The 19,564-nt window shown below is 43.1% G+C and overlaps 1 protein-coding gene and 1 pseudogene across 1 annotated transcript in view; both read right to left on the bottom strand.

The window, feature by feature from the left end:
• LOC103594088 (uncharacterized protein MGC39606-like) overlaps nt 1-15,016 on the bottom strand; it is an 18,421-nt gene extending 3,405 nt beyond the window's left edge. The window contains exon 1 of the mRNA XM_008577279.1: nt 14,903-15,016. Coding sequence (XP_008575501.1) covers nt 14,903-15,016 — 114 coding nt within the window. The remainder of the gene's footprint in view (nt 1-14,902) is intronic.
• Nucleotides 15,017-15,595: 579 nt separating this feature from the next.
• Nucleotides 15,596-18,319, bottom strand: LOC103594087 (annotated as a pseudogene).
• Between the last annotated feature and the right edge of the window lie 1,245 nt (nt 18,320-19,564).

The following is a 19,564-nucleotide window of genomic DNA, read 5'->3' as shown; positions in this document are numbered from 1 at the left end:
GTTGCGATCCCGTTACCGGTCACGAAAAAAGACAAAAAGGAAAAAAAAAAAAAAAAGAATCCACCTAGACTTATAGGTATTGCAGGTAAAAATATGGTGGAAATGTTTCCCCACCCTCAGATTAACAAATAATAGAAGCTTTTAAAAGTCCAATTAGAGATTCTTCATGAAATCTTCTGGACAGCTTTTTTGCAACCCTAGCAGCTGTTCAATACTGTATGGCTCTAGATTGCAAAAGCAAACTCAAGGCGGCCTAGATGGTTAATCAACACTCTTGCTGCATGTATAAACCTAAAGAGAACAGCCTTTTTAAGTGATCAAGAATAATCTCTTTGGCAGAAGCCAAGGGCTGCCCCAACTGCCCAGAAGCAGGCAAGAAACAGAGCACACCTGGGATCCTGAGGCAGGAGCCAAGGGCAGCATCTCCCTCCTAGAAGCAGGCAAGAAACAAAGCATGCCAAAAACACCACTTCCATGCAGGTGGCCCACCACAACCATAGCAATAGCCACAGCTGCCACAAAAGCAGCTTAATGCCACAGCAGTAGCCACAACCATCGTGCAGGTGGCCCACCACTCAACTGCAATGACACAAGTAGAGTCAGCAGCAAAGACCAAAAAAAGAGGATGTCTCCCTCCTCAAAGCCCACTCCAGAGTAATGGAAGAAGCAACTGCTCTACCAGATGACCAGACATCAACATAGAAATACAAAAAACAAAGAAAATATGACACCATCAAATGAATACAGTAATTCCTAAATACCAGACCCTATAGACAAGGAAACCCTTTAAATGACTGAAAAGGAATGCCAAGCAACAAATCTTCAAGAAACTCACTGAGAAACAGGAAGACTCAGACAACACAATGAAATGAGAAAAAAAATCCAGGATATGAAGGATGAAATTTACAAAAAGATTAATACCTTAAAAAAGAATGTAGCAAAACTCATGGAACTGAAAGGTTCACTCAACAAAATAAAAAACACAACTGACAGCTTAAGCAGCAGGCTAGAATAAGCAGAAGAATTTCTGATCTTAAAGACAGTCTTTTAGAAATAACCCAGTCAGACCAAAAAAAAGAAGAAAAAAGTATTTTAAAAAATGAAGAAAATCTAAGAGAGCTAGCAGACAACCTTAGGCACACAAACATTTGAATCATAGGTGTTTCAGAAAGGGAAGAAAAAGGAAAAGTCATGAAAAACCTATTCAATGAAATAACAGAAAACTTATCAGGTATAGGGAGTGACATAAAGGAAAAGTCATGAAAAACCTATTCAATGAAATAACAGAAAACTTATCAGGTATAGGGAGAGACATTGACCTTAAGATCCAGGAGGCTCAAAGATCCCCAAACAGATTCAACCCAAAAAGATCCTCTCCAAGACACATTACAGTCAAACTGGCAAAGCTCAAAGACAAAGAGAGAATCTTAAAAGTTGCTGCAAGAGAAAAGTGTCAAATCACCTACAAAGGAAGCCCATCAGACTAACAGCAGACTTCTCAACAGAAGAAAGAAAATGGGATAATACATTCAAAATACTAAAAGAAAAAAACTGCCAGCCAAGAATACTTATACCCAGCAAGGTTATCCTTCAGAAATAAGGGAGAAATAGTGTGTTTTCTAGACAAAGAAAAACTGTGGGAGTTCACCATCACATGACCAGCCCTACAGAAATCATCAAGAAAGTCCTGAATTTGGAATCCGAAAAACAATAATCACTACCACAAATACACAAGAAAGAACAAAATCTATAGGTAGAACAAAAATGCACATGAGAATAAGGAAGTAAATCTTACCACCACATAAAACCGTAATGACAATGTAATAATGCCCCTGCTTTTATTTTAGTAATTTCAGTCTTTTTTTCTTGGTCAATCTAGCTAAAGGTTTACAAATTTTGTCGATCTTTTTAAAGAATCAAATTTGGTTTTGTTGGCTTTCTCTATTGTTTTTTAATTCCCTATTTCATATATTTCTGAAGTAATCTTTGTTATTTCCTACTTATATTTTTGGTTTGATTTGTTCTTTTTCTATTTTCTTAAGGTAGAAGTTTACATTACTGATTTGAGATTTTTCTTACTTGTAATCTAGGTGTTTACAAGGATAAATTTTCCTCTAAGCACCGCATGAGCCCTGCATCCTATAAATTTTGAGACGTTGCACTTTGATTTTTATCTAAGTACTAATTTCCCTGTGATTTTTCTTTTTACCCATTGTTTATTTAGGAGAGTGTTGCTTAATTTCCACACATTTGTGAATTTTCTAAATTTCCTTCTGTTTTTGTGGTCAGAGAACAAATTTTCTATGATCTTAGTCTTTTTAAACGTATTAAGACTTGTTTTATAGCCAAAAATAAAAAATAAATAACAGGGCCGGCCCGTGGCCCACTGGGAGTGTGGTGCTGATAATACCAAGGCCACAGGTTTGGATCCCTATATAGGGATGGCCAGTTAGCTCACTTGGGAGAGCGTGGTGCTGACAACACCAAGTCAAGGGCTAAGATCCCCTTATCGGTCATCTTTAAAAAACAACAACAACAACAATGCTTACAAAGTTCATCAAGTGAAACTTAACTTCTCTCAACTTAACTTTCCAGAGCATATTATTTCTTTTTTTGTTTGTCTTTTAATTTATTTACTTATTATGGGAGTCTGGGGGTTTTCCAGCGGTGATTGTCACTGGGCTGGATGTGAAAGTTGAGGGCGATGGCTGAAGCCCTTGGCACCCCCACCCTACTCGTGGGCCGGCGGGACTTCTGGCAGTGCATTGGTCATCACTGGGTTAGATACAGATGTCGGGGGGGCATAGCTGAGGCCCTCAGCCTTCCCACCCCAACTCAAGATCCCAGGGGCTTCTGCGGCAGCTTGGCTGTCATTGGGCTGAGTGTGGATGCCAGGGGGACATGGCTGAGGCCTTCATACCCCACCCCACCCCACCCCGGTTAGGGAGCCCAGGGGCTTCTGGTGGCAGCTCAGTCATCACTGGGGTGTGTGGCTAAGGCCCTGAGGCTTCCCTTACCCTAGCTCAGAAGACTGGGGGGCTTCCGGCTCTTTCAGATTTTATAGGTGTTCTTTGGTGGTGTTAGACCTTTTCTGGTCAGAACTTTGTCTCTGATCTGCGGGTGTTTTGTGTTTTCTTTCACTTCTGTGTTGGATTATTAGCTACTCACATCACTTAAACTCTGCACCAGAACTAATTTGTTGTCCTGTACTTACTTTTAAAATGGGGCAACTCGGGGCTGGCCTGTGGCTCACTTGGGAGAGTGTGGTGCTGGTAACAACAAGGCCGCAGGTTCAGATCCCTATATAGGGATGGCCAGTTAGCTCACTTGGGAGAGCGTGGTGCTGACAACACCAAGTCAAGGGTTAAGATCCCCTTACCCGTCATCTTTTTTAAAATAAATAAATTAAATAAAATAAAATGGGGAAACTTCCTGTGGGGACCAGCACTTGAGCCCTGTGGTTGAGCTAAATTGCTGCTTTGCTGCTGATTCCCTGGTGAATGCTTTTTGTGCAGCTCAGGTTTTAATTGTTGACCTTTCAAGTACTTCTGGGTCTTGTGAGGATGATATACCTGGGTTGTGTAGAAACTCTGGTCTGGGCCTGAGTCTTTTCAGCAAACTGCACCCCTGTACTCACATCACTTAAACTCTGCACCAGAACTAATTTGTTGTCCTGTACTTACTTTTAAAATGGGGCAACTCGGGGCTGGCCTGTGGCTCACTTGGGAGAGTGTGGTGCTGGTAACAACAAGGCCGCAGGTTCAGATCCCTATATAGGGATGGCCAGTTAGCTCACTTGGGAGAGCGTGGTGCTGACAACACCAAGTCAAGGGTTAAGATCCCCTTACCCGTCATCTTTTTAAAAATAAATAAATTAAATAAAATAAAATGGGGAAACTTCCTGTGGGGACCAGCACTTGAGCCCTGTGGTTGAGCTAAATTGCTGCTTTGCTGCTGATTCCCTGGTGAATGCTTTTTGTGCAGCTCAGGTTTTAATTGTTGACCTTTCAAGTACTTCTGGGTCTTGTGAGGATGATATACCTGGGTTGTGTGGAAACTCTGGTCTGGGTCTGAGTCTTTTCAGCAAACTGCACCCCTGCAACTTAACTTCTCTCAACTTAACTTTCCAGAGCATATTATTTCTTTTTTTGTTTGTCTTTTAATTTATTTACTTATTATGGGAGTCTGGGGGTTTTCCAGCGGTGATTGTCACTGGGCTGGATGTGAAAGTTGAGGGCGATGGCTGAAGCCCTTGGCACCCCCACCCTACTCGTGGGCCGGCGGGACTTCTGGCAGTGCATTGGTCATCACTGGGTTAGATACAGATGTCGGGGGGGCATAGCTGAGGCCCTCAGCCTTCCCACCCCAACTCAAGATCCCAGGGGCTTCTGCGGCAGCTTGGCTGTCATTGGGCTGAGTGTGGATGCCAGGGGGACATGGCTGAGGCCTTCATACCCCACCCCACCCCACCCCGGTTAGGGAGCCCAGGGGCTTCTGGTGGCAGCTCAGTCATCACTGGGGTGTGTGGCTAAGGCCCTGAGGCTTCCCTTACCCTAGCTCAGAAGACTGGGGGGCTTCCGGCTCTTTCAGATTTTATAGGTGTTCTTTGGTGGTGTTAGACCTTTTCTGGTCAGAACTTTGTCTCTGATCTGCGGGTGTTTTGTGTTTTCTTTCACTTCTGTGTTGGATTATTAGCTACTCACATCACTTAAACTCTGCACCAGAACTAATTTGTTGTCCTGTACTTACTTTTAAAATGGGGCAACTCGGGGCTGGCCTGTGGCTCACTTGGGAGAGTGTGGTGCTGGTAACAACAAGGCCGCAGGTTCAGATCCCTATATAGGGATGGCCAGTTAGCTCACTTGGGAGAGCGTGGTGCTGACAACACCAAGTCAAGGGTTAAGATCCCCTTACCCGTCATCTTTTTTAAAATAAATAAATTAAATAAAATAAAATGGGGAAACTTCCTGTGGGGACCAGCACTTGAGCCCTGTGGTTGAGCTAAATTGCTACTTTGCTGCTGATTCCCTGGTGAATGCTTTTTGTGCAGCTCAGGTTTTAATTGTTGACCTTTCAAGTACTTCTGGGTCTTGTGAGGATGATATACCTGGGTTGTGTAGAAACTCTGGTCTGGGCCTGAGTCTTTTCAGCAAACTGCACCCCTGTAGTTCCATATTCCTGACCCGTCTCCACTGAGTGGTCCTATGCTGATGGAGGGGGTTAACAACTGTCCATGCTGTGCCCCAACGTTTCCCCAGTGGGCCCATCTCCCCTACCTCCCACACTCCAAACACTTCCTACAGGGTAGGCTGTATGCATGTCCCTTGCGATGACTCACACCCTCTGAGTGGCTACTTTTTTCAGTTGTCTGAGGTCCCTCACTCATATATGGGTTCACGGGAACCCTATCAGTGGTCTTGTTGGCCTGAGTCACCAAGGCCCTCCTCTCCCCTGCAGCCTCCAAGCAACTTCACACAAAGGGCACAGCTGTGATTTTCACTAGCTCTTGCTCCGTGTTCTCACTAGGGCCAGCTTTGAAATGGAAGTCCCTTCTCTCATCACAGCTTCTCCCACCTTCATGAACTCCATAGGTCTCTCCTCCTCTTCCCCCAAGCTCTAGCAGCCCCAGCTTGGCAGTCGTTGCTTTTAATAGTTGTAAATTGGTGGATTGTGGGAGAGGGTGACACTGGGGACCATCTATTTCGCCATCTTGATTCTCTCCCCAGAGCATATTATTTCAAAACTTATATTTACTTTGCTGATGAAATGTATTAAGAATGAACATTCTCCTAAAATGGAAGTATTCCTATATTTTTAATACATATTAAAATAGGGCTTTTAAAAAAATTCTTAAGAAAAACAGGTCATTTAATATGGGACAGCTCTCAGGAAAATTAGCTTCTAACCACTTTTATTATGTCCTTGGGCCGGCCCAGTGGCACACTCGGTAGAGTGCGGCGCTCAGGAGCGCGGCAGAGCTCCCGCCGAGGGTTCGGATCCCATATAGAGACCGGTCCGCTCACTGGTTGAGCGCAATGCGGGCGCGACACTGAGGGTTGCGATCCCGTTGCCGGTCGCGGTACGGGCGTGACACCGAGGGTTGCGATCCCGTTACCAGTCACGAAAAAAAGACAAAAAGGAAAAAAAAAATTATGTCCTTGTACAGGATTTATTAATGTTCAGAAAGATGAAATATTTCCAGAATTGTGTTAACATATTTTAAATAAGGTGCCATTAATATATTTAATTATTAAGTAATTATGTATTTTATCATGATAAAATAAATTGTTCACCAAAGTTCTTCTAGTTCTTTGGTAAATTCAGTAAAAAAAAAAACTATGTATTTAATTATCTTACCAAAATAGTTAAATAAGTTACCGAATACATTTTGGCTCAGAGCCCTCAACTAACTTATTCTCATTTTAGACTGTTACATATAGTACTTATATTTTGAGAGCCTGAAATAACTCCCAAATAATTCCTACACATATTTAATAGTCATCTGTGAATTACTTTTTTGTAGTTTATTCTCACTAAACTAGGACTATAGTGTACCAAGTAAAGTCTGCATGGGTGTATATGCAATGAACTCTCTTTGGCCCAGGCCTCCTCACCCTCCACCCCCACATTAAGTCTACAAAATAATAAACAGTATAAATTACGGCAAACAAACTTATCCACCAAAACTGAGACCACCAGAATAAGGGAAGGAGTCTATTTTGATATTTCAGAAAGCATGATTCAGGAAAAATTAAGTGCAGTGCTGGGAGTAAGTTCTTGAACTTATACCTCCCCGACCCTCCATTAAAGATGACAAAAGCTGAAAATCAAACTGTGCAGGACAGAGGGGGTGACATGCTCAGGGAAACGAGATTGCCCAGGTATGCCCATAGTCCTCAGTGCAGACAGAAGAAATCATCTTCCACACAAATCCCTGCCTCTGTTAGAGGCAGCTGACCTGCTGAGTGACAATAGGCCTGACCCAATTAGGCAGCTGCTGCCCTCGTACATTTCTGTAGATTTCTGTCCCCTTATCTTCCCTAACCCAAGCTATTAATGGCCTCTGGGACCTACCAGTCCTGAGTACCACTGCTTTGTAAACTAAAAATATCCTGGCCCCAATGCTTCTGAAGGCAAGCTGGCAAGGCTAGTCCCAAAGGGGACAGGAGAAGACACAGCTAAACAAGCAGAGCTACAGTGGGCCTGGAGCAGGATCCTGCACCTTACAATGGATCCACACACGCTCCAAGATAATCTGGCTTCAGCCAGCCTTGAGGTGTGAACACTCGTATATCTTAATATCACTGTGCTTGTGGCTAAAACAATCAGATGGGGGAGGAGGCTGAAACAATCCCCCCAAATTTCTATACAGCTTCGAGAATGAGAAATAGGAATGAGCCCATCATTTCTAAATTAAGCTGAATCATAACCACAGGGAACACACTAACATCACTTAGTCCTGCTACTAATCACTCAGAACATCTAAAACACACCCGCCCTTACAAAGCCAGATGTGTACATCTCTCTAGCCACCACCCTCTTTCTTTCTTTGGGTCACCTGGATGCTCAAAGGTGTGCTCACGAGCTGAGGAGGGTGTGCAGAGGCTGGCTGTGCTACTCAGGATGAATCATACATGCTGAAAAGCACCACCATCTTCTCTGACTAGCATCCCATGGGTATCTGATAAACAGCAGCTATTACTATGAATATCATCATCGAGAGTGTTTCAGGGAATGAATGACAGAAAGCTGCTGAGAGATCCGGTAAAGTGGAGGACAGAGAAGTGACCTCTGGACCTGGCAACATGGAAATGGCCTCAACACAGACAAGTACATTTCAGTGGAGGGGCAGAGGCTGCAGCCCAGGCTAGAGTGGGCTGAAGAGCAAATGGAGACCACCCAAGGCACTCCCTGCATTGGTGGTGAGGTGTACAGTGGAGCTGCCCCAATGGAGGGCAAGTTGACAGTAACTTTGAAAATTACAAATGCTTATCATCTTTGGTTCAGGATTCTACTCTTAGGAATTTTGCCACATTCAATGAGCAAACATTCATTGAACCCCTACCCTAAGTTAGGCGCTGTTCTAGGTACTGGTACTAGGATAGCATACCAAGCAGACAAAAAGAACTGTCTTCTTAAAGCTTCCTTTCTAGTGAAACAATATAAAAGGACAAAAATACCATGTGCACAAGGTTTTTCAGTGCAATATTGTTTGGAGAAAGGTCAATTTGGACCCATATCACCCACAATATACTAGGATAAACTTTAAATGCATCATATTTAAAGGTAAAAAATAAAAAAACAGTATCAGAATAAAACATACGTGCATTCCTTATATCCTTAGAGTTGGGAAGGCCTTTCTAACAATGACAAAACCCAAAAGCCAGAAAAGATTGTTAAGCTTTTACTACATAAAAATAAACTTCAGTACGGTAAAAACATACCATAGAGAAGTCAAAACATAAGCTAGAAAAAAAATTTTCAACTCTTATTTAACAGACTTAAACTCCAAGAAATTAAGAAAAAGACCAACAACCCAACAGAAAAAGGGGCAAAGAATATGAACAGTTCACAGAAAAAAGAAAAGCAAATAGGTCTTTCTGTCACACTCTGCCTTGTCCTTCCAGGAAGGGAGGTCTTGTTGGCTATAACACCAAAATACAGAAATATCCACAATGCAACCACCTCCACCACTACCACTCCGAACCACCATCATTTCTCACCCAGATTACTGTAAGAGTCTCCCTGCTTCTACCCTCAACTCTTACAGTGATCCTTTTGAAATGGCTAAAGATAAAGCTACATACAACTCAGCAATTCCACTCCTAGGTATATATTCAAGAGAAATGAAAACATATGTCAACACGAAACTCATACACAAATGTTTATAGTAGCATTATTCATAATAGCCAAAAACTGGGAACAACGCTCCCTTTGAAATGACCACTGTTTTTTAATTTAAAAAATCTGCTCCAGTATCTTGAGTAGTTCTAAACTAACTGATGGGTTCTTTTTTGTAGTGAGATGTCCAAATGCGATGAATCTCTCTAAGTGTTTGTTCTTAGACATCATACTTCGTGGTCTCCAAAGACCAAGCAAATGAGGTCTCCCTTTTGTAATCAGAAAAAAATTAAAAACTAAAGACCGTAATTTTTTTTTTCCACAAAGGATGTGTCATGCCCCTTGTCACTCCTTAGAGTCACTTCATGACCTTTTAGAATGTGGTGGGGTGAGTAGAAATAGAACATGTTTAATTTTTTCTTTTTATTTTTTATTCATTTATTTATTTTTTATAAAGATGACCGGTAAGGGGATCTCAACCCTTGGCTTGGTGTTGTCAGCACCACGCTCAGCTAGTGAGCAAACCGGCCATCCCTATATAGGATCCGAACCCGTGGCCTTGGTGTTATCAGCACCGCACTCTACCGAGTGAGCCACGGGCCGGCCCTCTTTATGACTTTTTTTAATTGATCGGACATAAGTAAGGTCATTTCAATCAGAGTCAAAGCCAAAGTCCTTTCAATGCCTTCAAGACAACGACGATGCTGCCCTTAAACTTGTCAGTCCAAATCTTCTACCACCTTAGTCCTTGCTGACTGCTCCAGCCCCACTAGCCTCCAGCTGTTCCTGGAACACACTATGCTTGCCCTAGCTGTTCCCTCTGCCCGAAACTCAGCACTCTTCCAACCCAGACACCCCTGTGGCTAAAGCCCTCACTTCCTCAAAGGTTTTGCTCGAGTATCACCTTCTCAGTAAGGCCCACTCTGACTGCTCTATTAAGAATGGCAGCCAAGGGCTGGCCAGTTATCTCATTGGTTAGAGTGTAGCCTTATAACACCAAGATCATGGGTTTGGACCCCTGCACTAGTCAGCCTGCCAAAAAAAAGAATGACAGTCAGTTCCCTGCAAAGCCCCTGCATTCTTGAACTCTTTTTACTTGCTTGGGATGAATGAATGAAGATTTCCAAATGATAAGTGAACACTGAAACATGGAGATATGGATTTAGAAAGTCATTCAGAGGGAGAAGACTAAAAAAGAGCACTTAGGAACACAGAATGAGGAAGGAGGCAGCAGCCTCAGAAAAGTTCGCAGGCCTGGTCAGCACAGGGTTGTGCAGTGTACAGGTGCCAGGTAAAACAACGACACTGCTTGACTTGACAACTATCATCAACCTTCGAGATATCTTCTTTTCTGTTTTCTTTTTTTAGACTTTCTCTTTTAGCGATTATAAGAATCTAGGTGAGTTGGCCAGTTAGCTCACTTGGGAGAGCATGGTGCTAATAACACCAAGGTCAAAGGTTTAGATACCCTTACCGGCCAGCTGCCAAAAAAATAAAAAAGAATCTAGGTGACCTGGGACTAAGATATTTGATTCTTCCCACAGGCCATATAACTGAAAAGTTGTAGACATGACATGTTAAATTATAGCAGGTTCACAGTACCATCTTTTATCTTGCTTTTCCTATTTAGTATTTGTTATGGATTCTCGTTTTTTTACTGCCATGTATTTCAGATTCTGTATAAATAAAGCAGGATGCTAGTAACTTTTGGAGATTAAGGTTTGCTTGCAAAAAGTATTTTTAGGGCCGGCCTGGTGGCGCACTGGATAGTGCGCCGCTTGGGAAGCGCGGTGGCGCTCCCGTCCGAGGGTTCGGATCCCACATACAGACCGGCTCCCGCTCACTGGCTGAGTGAGGCGCGGGAGCAACGCCGAGGCTTGCGATCCCGTTGCTGGTCCCCAGTCCGGTACGGGGGCAACACTGAGGGTTGCGATCCGTTGCTGGACACGGAAAAAAGACAAAAAAAAAAAAAAGTATTTTTAAATCATAACCCTTTTCAGTGTACAAAGCCCTTTTGCATCTATTTTCTCATTTAATCATCTTTCATACTAAAGAGGTATTAACCTCTTCAAGATGCTTCACTGACCTACAAATGAGAGATTTGGGGGTCCTAAGTAAACATGTGGAAAATGGAGTCCTTTATGTCTTATTACTTGTGAAACAGATTCCAGCACTCCTGCAACAAAAAGGATGGATACAGTGTGTTCTAAGAAAGAAAGAAAAAAAAAAAATGCAGCAAGCTGTGGCTGTCCCACTTACTCAGATTCTATTTCCTGGTGCATTTCCCTTTACCAGAAGGCCAGAATAATTAAACCCTCAAATTAGGTGGTTTTTCACAAATCAAAACTCTAAACCTCCAGGGGAGTTTAAAATAGTGGATGTAAATATCACAGTACATAAGAAAGACACCTAACCACCAACCCCCAGGATGTGAAATGGCTGCTTGTTGCACTTGGTCAAGCCTAAGATCAAGCCTAAAATCTTCATGCCATTCTTAGAAGGCCCTTCGCCAAGATAACTGGTGACTACCTTGTCTGTGCACCCACCCCCACCCCCCACTCACTTGCACCTGAACTACGAGCCCACTTTCAGCTCCCCGGATTCTCAAAAGCTGTGCTATACCTGGACTACCATTTGATATCAAGCCCATCAAGTCACCCTTTATGGGCTTTTGGAACTGGTGCATCTAGCTCTCCTGACTGCCCATACCACTCTTATTATAGATTCAATTTCCCCCCTCCAAAATGTACTTACCCTCAATTGTTACAGTGCAGACTCCTTGTTATAAAATTTATATTTGAATAACCTTTCCAGAGATTCTCTTACCGCTCTACACACAAATGAGTGACCTGGAAACCCAAAGCATCATATTGGAAATGGAGTCCTTTACTCTTTATTGCTTATGAAACAAATGAGCCTTCAGCACTCCTGCAATGAAGAAAGCAGGTGCAAGATCATGTAGATATGGTGATCACAAAAGTCCTCTCTGAAATGAGAATGTACCAGCATTCAAAGAACAAGGGAAGAGCAGTCAAGGTGAAAAAAACGAAGTGCGGTGGCGCTCCCGTCCGAGGGTTCGGATCCCACATACAGACCGGCTCCCGCTCACTGGCTGAGCGAGGCGCGGGAGCAACGCCGAGGCTTGCGATCCCGTTGCTGGTCCCCAGTCCGGTACGGGGGCAACACTGAGGGTTGCGATCCGTTGCTGGACACGGAAAAAAGACAAAAAAAAAAAAAAAGTATTTTTAAATCATAACCCTTTTCAGTGTACAAAGCCCTTTTGCATCTATTTTCTCATTTAATCATCTTTCATACTAAAGAGGTATTAACCTCTTCAAGATGCTTCACTGACCTACAAATGAGAGATTTGGGGGTCCTAAGTAAACATGTGGAAAATGGAGTCCTTTATGTCTTATTACTTGTGAAACAGATTCCAGCACTCCTGCAACAAAAAGGATGGATACAGTGTGTTCTAAGAAAGAAAGAAAAAAAAAAAATGCAGCAAGCTGTGGCTGTCCCACTTACTCAGATTCTATTTCCTGGTGCATTTCCCTTTACCAGAAGGCCAGAATAATTAAACCCTCAAATTAGGTGGTTTTTCACAAATCAAAACTCTAAACCTCCAGGGGAGTTTAAAATAGTGGATGTAAATATCACAGTACATAAGAAAGACACCTAACCACCTACCCCCAGGATGTGAAATGGCTGCTTGTTGCACTTGGTCAAGCCTAAGATCAAGCCTAAAATCTTCATGCCATTCTTAGAAGGCCCTTCGCCAAGATAACTGGTGACTACCTTGTCTGTGCACCCACCCCCACCCCCCACTCACTTGCACCTGAACTACGAGCCCACTTTCAGCTCCCCGGATTCTCAAAAGCTGTGCTATACCTGGACTACCATTTGATATCAAGCCCATCAAGTCACCCTTTATGGGCTTTTGGAACTGGTGCATCTAGCTCTCCTGACTGCCCATACCACTCTTATTATAGATTCAATTTCCCCCCTCCAAAATGTACTTACCCTCAATTGTTACAGTGCAGACTCCTTGTTATAAAATTTATATTTGAATAACCTTTCCAGAGATTCTCTTACCGCTCTACACACAAATGAGTGACCTGGAAACCCAAAGCATCATATTGGAAATGGAGTCCTTTACTCTTTATTGCTTATGAAACAAATGAGCCTTCAGCACTCCTGCAATGAAGAAAGCAGGTGCAAGATCATGTAGATATGGTGATCACAAAAGTCCTCTCTGAAATGAGAATGTACCAGCATTCAAAGAACAAGGGAAGAGCAGTCAAGGTGAAAAAAACAGCCTGTGCAAATGCCCAGGGGCAGGAAGGGGCTTGGAGCAAGTATAGAGAGCAAGGTGCAAGCCAGGTGAAATGTTAATGAGGTGAGCAGAAGCCAGATCTACAGGGCAAAAACATGTGACCTGCACACTGTGCAGTTTTTTGTTTTAGGAATGACACGATCTGATTTTTGTTTTTAAAACACTTCTCTAACTGCTCAGTGGATAGTACATGGAGGATACTACAACAGTCCAGGTGAATGATTACAGCAGCTTGCACTACAGAGGTGGTCATAAATAAAGAAGTGGGTATGTGAGAGGGGTGATTTTTTTAAATGGTACAAAACATGATAATTTTCAACATAACAGCCTTATGTAGTAGGTTTTCTCTTTCAGTCGTCCTTGTGATTTTATAAATGACTACAAATTATATGTAACTCTAGAAAAGAGGCTCCAAAGTGGGAGGATGGGGGTCAAATTGCCTGCTTTCTGTTTCGCCCACGAAGTTTTTTTTTAAATAATCTGACTTAATGTGATATCTAACAATCAAGATTTCTGATTCCTCTTGGAGGTAACTAGATCTGGCAAACACCGAGCTCACATTTCCACGGGGAGGTAACTGGCTAGAGCACAGGCTTTTTCGTTTACCACAGCTCCCTCACTCAGCACCCTTTACTCATTTATACCACCTTCTGGAAAGATAAGTGTTTTCTACTCCTCTGGTCTGGTACCATTTAAAGATGCCACATGCCAGTGCTCACATAAAAGAATCTCAACTTGGACCTTAAAAGAGAGAAAGGTTCATCTTGACTTGCCTTAACACAATTTTCATCAACAGTTGCCTTTTGGTTTCAGGTCGCCTACCATCACTTATGTCAGGCACCAAAAACCTTAATATACACACACACTGATACCACCAAACCAGAGGCAAAAAAGGAAAAACACGCGATGTCTCACCACTGCATAGTACTACTACTGCTCAGACTGGCTCATTTTGCACTGTCAGACTATAAGCTCCATGAGGGTAGGGACCCAGAGGAAAACAAATCCAAGAAGAACTCAGTATTTGGCCATCATTCTTTGAGAAAGGATTCTCAAATCGACAAATTTCCCTTGCAGTAGAAAAACGCATCTGTAATTCAGGAGATGTAGTAATATCAGTCATTTTTATAGCAAAGTTGGTCTCCAGGGTGCTGGTGTGTGTGTGAGCACTATTATTTCACACCCGGATTGTTCTGTGCCTCTGAAACCTTTTACGTCTCTGCCATCTCATTTTCCCTCATCTTCACCCCCACCTCACTTCTACCTCCAGCCAAGATAAATAAATTACACCGACGAAAACACCATTAACTTAAATCCACCTTAAGCTTGAAGTATAATACAAAAAGGCTTCGCAAAGTTTGGGAGCCAGAAAATTCACCCATAAACTCACCACTGGAACCCAACAATTTGTAATTTTCAGGGCAAAACGTCCTCTTCAGAGCCCTTTCCAGCCCGTGCCATCTCCTCGGAACCCCCCCCCCAATTCCCGCTGTGGGACCTGCCCCCTGTGCCTCGTTTGCAGGACGGGGATACCACCTCAGTGGTTTTTTCTCACGTGGGGTTGCATGGGAAAATGCACAGTGCTTGGCATACACTCGGCATCCAACCAATGGCAGCTATTGCCGGCATCTGCACCCTGCTGGGCGAGGTGGGACAGGTCGCTCTGGGCCGTCTGGCACTCGGGGAGGGTCGGAGAGCTCAGGGGCTAGGCAGGCGCGGTTCACCCACCTGCAAGCGCACGTTCAGCATCATGGAAGCCACGATGTAGAGGTAGGGGAAGTTGATGCGCAGCCTCCAGGCTAGGTCGAAGAAGATGAGCAGCGTGCGGGTCAGCCCGGTCATCTTTTAAAAAAAAAAATAAAAAAAGAACACACTCATTCTTTTTTTTTTTTTTTCCAAAGATGACCGGTAAGGGGATTTTAACCCTTGACTTGGTGTTGTCAGCACCACTCTCTTCCAAGTGAGCAAACCGGCCATTCCTATATAGGGATCTGAACCCGGGGCCTTAGGTATTATCAGCACCATACTCTCCCAAGTGAGCCACGGGCTGGCCCCTATTCATTATTTGATCAAACTATTACATTTAGCAATCAACAGCATGGATGCAAAAAAAAAAAAAACGGCATTAAAACCCTTTGTTGGAATGCTTTACACCTTCCACAGAACAGAAACTTAAATAACCTGTTATACAATTAATCACAAATACAGTCCGTGAGTTTTTGGCCCATACACATGAGTATTGTGTAAAACATGTTTTCTTTGTAGCAGCTGGGCCCTGTTACCAATGTGCTTGGCTGAGTTCACAAATCTGTTGTAACCTGTAACTTCCCTGTCATTTCTCTGGCTCTTCTCTTCTGCCAAGCTTTCCTGTTTCCTGGCAGTTAATTAGGACCTCCTGCCACTGCCATAGCCACCTTGGTTTCATGATTTGGCAAAGTATTGGCCTCTCCCACCACAGGGGCCAGAGCTTCTGCCTCCAAAGTTTCCTCCCTTCATAGGTCCAAAATTTGAAGACTGATTGGTTTTTTTGTTTGTTTGTTTTTTATTTTCTAAAAAGATGACCGGTAAGGGGTCTTAACCCTTGGCTTGGTGTTGTCAGCACCACGCTCACTTAAGTGAGCTAACCAGCCATCCCTATATAGGGATCCGAACCCATGGCCTTGGTGCTATTGGCACCACACTCTCCCAAGTGAGCCATGGGCCGGCCCTTGAAGATTGATTGTTTTAATTGCCAAAATTATTGGAGATTACCCCAACTCCAAAATTGCTTCCGTCATTACCAAATCTATTATAGCCATCCCCACTGTCACCATATCCACCACCACCACCATGGCTGCCACCAAAGCCACCACAACCACTGAAATTTCCTCTACAACCAAATTTGTCATTCCCACCAAAACCTCCTCCATGACCACCACCAAAGTTTCTACAACCACTTCGACCTCTTTGGCTGGATGAAGTCATTTTTTGCTTCAACAGGGCTTTCCTTACTTTACAGTTGTGGCCTTTCACGGTACAGTATTTCTGAATGACAGTCTTATCCACAGAGTCATGGTCATCGAAAGTTACAAAAGCAAAGTCCCTCTTCTTGCCACTGCCTCAGTCAGTCATGATTTCAATCACTTCGATTTCCCCATACTGTGCAAAATAATCTCTTAGGTGATGTTCTTCAGTGTCTTCTTTAATAACAGCAACAAAGGTCTTTTTCACAGTTAAGTGGGCACCTGATCTTGGAGAATCCTCTCTTGAGACAGCCATCTTTGGTTCCACAACTCTTCCATCCACCTTGTGTGGCCTTGCATTCATGGCTGCATCCCCCTCCTCCACAGTAGCATAGGTGACAAACCCAAAGTCCCCGGAGCGCTTGGTGTGGGTCTCCTAGTACCACATAGTCCGTGAGCACTCCCCAACGCTTAAATGGCTCCTGAGACTCTCATGGACTGTTTCAAAGCTCAGCCCTCTGATGAAGACCTTCCGCAGCTGTTTGGGCTCTTTAGGAGACCTGTCTTAGACAGAGAGTAGTGGAAAGAGAGACTTTAACACTGCTTCCTTGGTGGCATCCCTTGCTCCTTTTTTTGTAGGATATCTTTTCCTTTCAGTGCACATTGGATGCTATCTTTGAGGACTGCAACTTTGAAGGGGCTGATGAATTATCATTGTGTTCTAAGCTATCCCCTCCAAAAAAAGGAAAGAAAGAAAGTATCTCTATGCAGTATTTAGAAAAATAATTTAAAAATTTTAAAAGCTAAAGTGTTCAATGAGAAATTTGCCCAAATCAGTCTGGCAATGTGTAAACAGGTTTGAAGATCAGCTGAATTTATTCTCATGCCTGTAAAGATTTTCACTGGTGGAAAATCAGTAGTCCTGTTTATTTGAACTATGTTGAAAGATCAGATGAACTGTGGCAATATGAGAGATATATGAGGGGTCTTCAAAAAGTTCATGGAAAGGTTTGTATTATCTTTTAGTTCTATTTTTTCTGCCAATTTTTCGAAGTACCCTTTTTATGCATGCACACACAAATACACATATACTCGTATATCCTCCCTGGTTACTCATTTCTGCCTCTAAATGCCATTGAGGCAATGAGGCATCTTAAGTCACTTAATTGCCATAAACAGTGGCAAACAAAATTACCACAAAGCTAAACCCAGCAGGGTAAGAAGTCTGTTATAATGAGACATAATGAAAGGTCAAAGGAACGCAAAGCAAAGCTAAGGAGATTTGAGGTTTAATATGTATCAGGTTACCTAGTTCCAGGCTACACCACAGGCTGGTAAATTAGTCTAGGCTCTTGTTCAACTCAGCCCCAATTCACTGAGCATCTTTGAGAAGACAATTTGCTAATTATAATTTAAGAAACAAACACAGACAGAATTCATTATAAGTCAGGGTGAAAAATGTTTTCAAAGAGGGACAAACGGTTATGAGAAGAGAGGAGAGAAGAGGCTGAGGCAAACAGGAAAATAGTTTTATTAACAATCGATCAGCAGGACCCATGTGTTCTGCCTACAGTCTTCTCTCCTGCTGTCAGAGCTGTGTTTCAGGTGGGGGAAACAGTAAAGACGTTTTTCTGTTCACCATAATCTGGTGAGAGAAGCACAGAGAAGCCAAGTTCCAGATTTAGCAATTTCTTGGTGCCCCTGGAACAGTAAAATGACAATAAGAACACCCATTCTACAGGGTATTTGTGAGAAATAAATGAGATCTGGTATGCACAGCATCAGGCACAGACCCGGAGAGGTAGTGGGCACCCAGAAAGTTACAGCTATTTTCATGCTCAGAGCCCAGAGTCCTTAGACAAGATGCAAGTTTTAGTGAATCCATTAATACTCACTATGATGAATAATGTTTAACTATGGGTCACAAGCAACCTGAAGAGGGACACAGCTTGATTTTGCTGCTGGAAGACAGGATAGACACAAATGACCCAAAATGTTGGCCAGAAATCATTTATATTCCTTTGCTCACTCCTGTGGAGACCTGGGAGGGTGAGGTGGGTTTAAACATGTGAGTTTAATTGTCATTTGGAGAAAATGCAAGTTTTCAGTCTCCCACTGAAGGGCTCTTTCTGGGCGCACTGACACATTACAGATCATGGTCAGTGTGAATTGCTGACACAGTACTAGTATGGAAGTGGTACATAATGTTAAGTGAAAACAGTAAGGGGAGACAAGTGTGTATAGAATGCCACTCTATCTAAGAAATGGAAGAGGATACAAATACGTACATACACACACACATACATAGATTACATTTGTTATACATATATTTAAATACACACATACACACATATTTATGTTTTTGTTTGTTTATCCTTAGAGTGAAAGCATAAATCATAAATTTACTTTAAAGTGGCTACCTGCAGGCAGAGGGAAGGAACAGGGTAAAAGATACAGAGATAAAAGTTGTACTTCTTTGAATATACCTTGTTTTGTAGAATTTGTCTTTGGGGGCCGGCCTAGTGGCGCACTGGATAAGTGCGCCGCTTGGGAAGCGCGGTGGCGCTCCCGCCCGAGGGTTCGGATCCCACATACAGACCGGTTCCCGCTCACTGGCTGAGCGAGGCGCGGGAGCAACACCGAGGGTTGCAATCCCGTTTGCCGGTCCCTGGTCCGGTACGGGGGCAACACTGAGGGTTGCGATCCGTTGCCGGACACAGAAAAAGACAAAAAAAAAAAAAAGAATTTGTCTTTGGAACCATGTAAATATTTTACATAATTATAAAGCAAAATTAATTTTCATTTTTTGATGACTGGCAGGTATAAGGATCTGAACCTTCAACTAAAAATCCCTAAAAGTCAAAAGTGAAATAAAACAGATGAAACCTCTGTATCTGGTTAGTGGCGTAAACACGCACAGAAAGGAACTATTCCAAGAAACATTAAAACCGTAGTTTGTGCAGAAAAAAAAAACTGCAGTAAACTCCTAAATTGTTTTTAGTAATCATATTTTTGGTGGTGGCGTCGGTATTGTTATTCTGAAACTGTAGTGTGCTTGTATTGAAATGAGTAATTATGTTGGCGTTGTTGAGAACAAGGATTTTTGGAATGGGAGGAGGGACTTACTGATATAAGTTCAATGAGGTTAAATAAAAATGCTATAATCCTAAATTAGAATTGGAGTTATGAACTCATATGTATTTACCTTAAAAATATGTGAGAGAGGGGCCGGCCCGGTGGCGCACTGCTACAGTGCGCCGCTTGGGAGTGTGGTGGTGCTCCCGCCGAGGGTTCGGATCCCACATACAGACTGGTTCCCACTCACTGGCTGAGCGAGGTGTGGGAGCAACACCGAGGGTTGCGATCCCGTTGCCGGTCCCGGTCCAGTACGGGCGTGACACTGAGGGTTGTGATCCGTTGCCGGACACCAAAAAAGACAAAAAGGGAA

The sequence above is a fragment of the Galeopterus variegatus genome, unplaced genomic scaffold (assembly GCF_000696425.1).
Source record: "Galeopterus variegatus unplaced genomic scaffold, G_variegatus-3.0.2 Scaffold1476, whole genome shotgun sequence".
NCBI classification, from domain to species: domain Eukaryota; kingdom Metazoa; phylum Chordata; class Mammalia; order Dermoptera; family Cynocephalidae; genus Galeopterus; species Galeopterus variegatus.
Note: the sequence above shows the minus strand (reverse complement) of the source record. Positions and strands in the feature narration are given on the sequence as shown.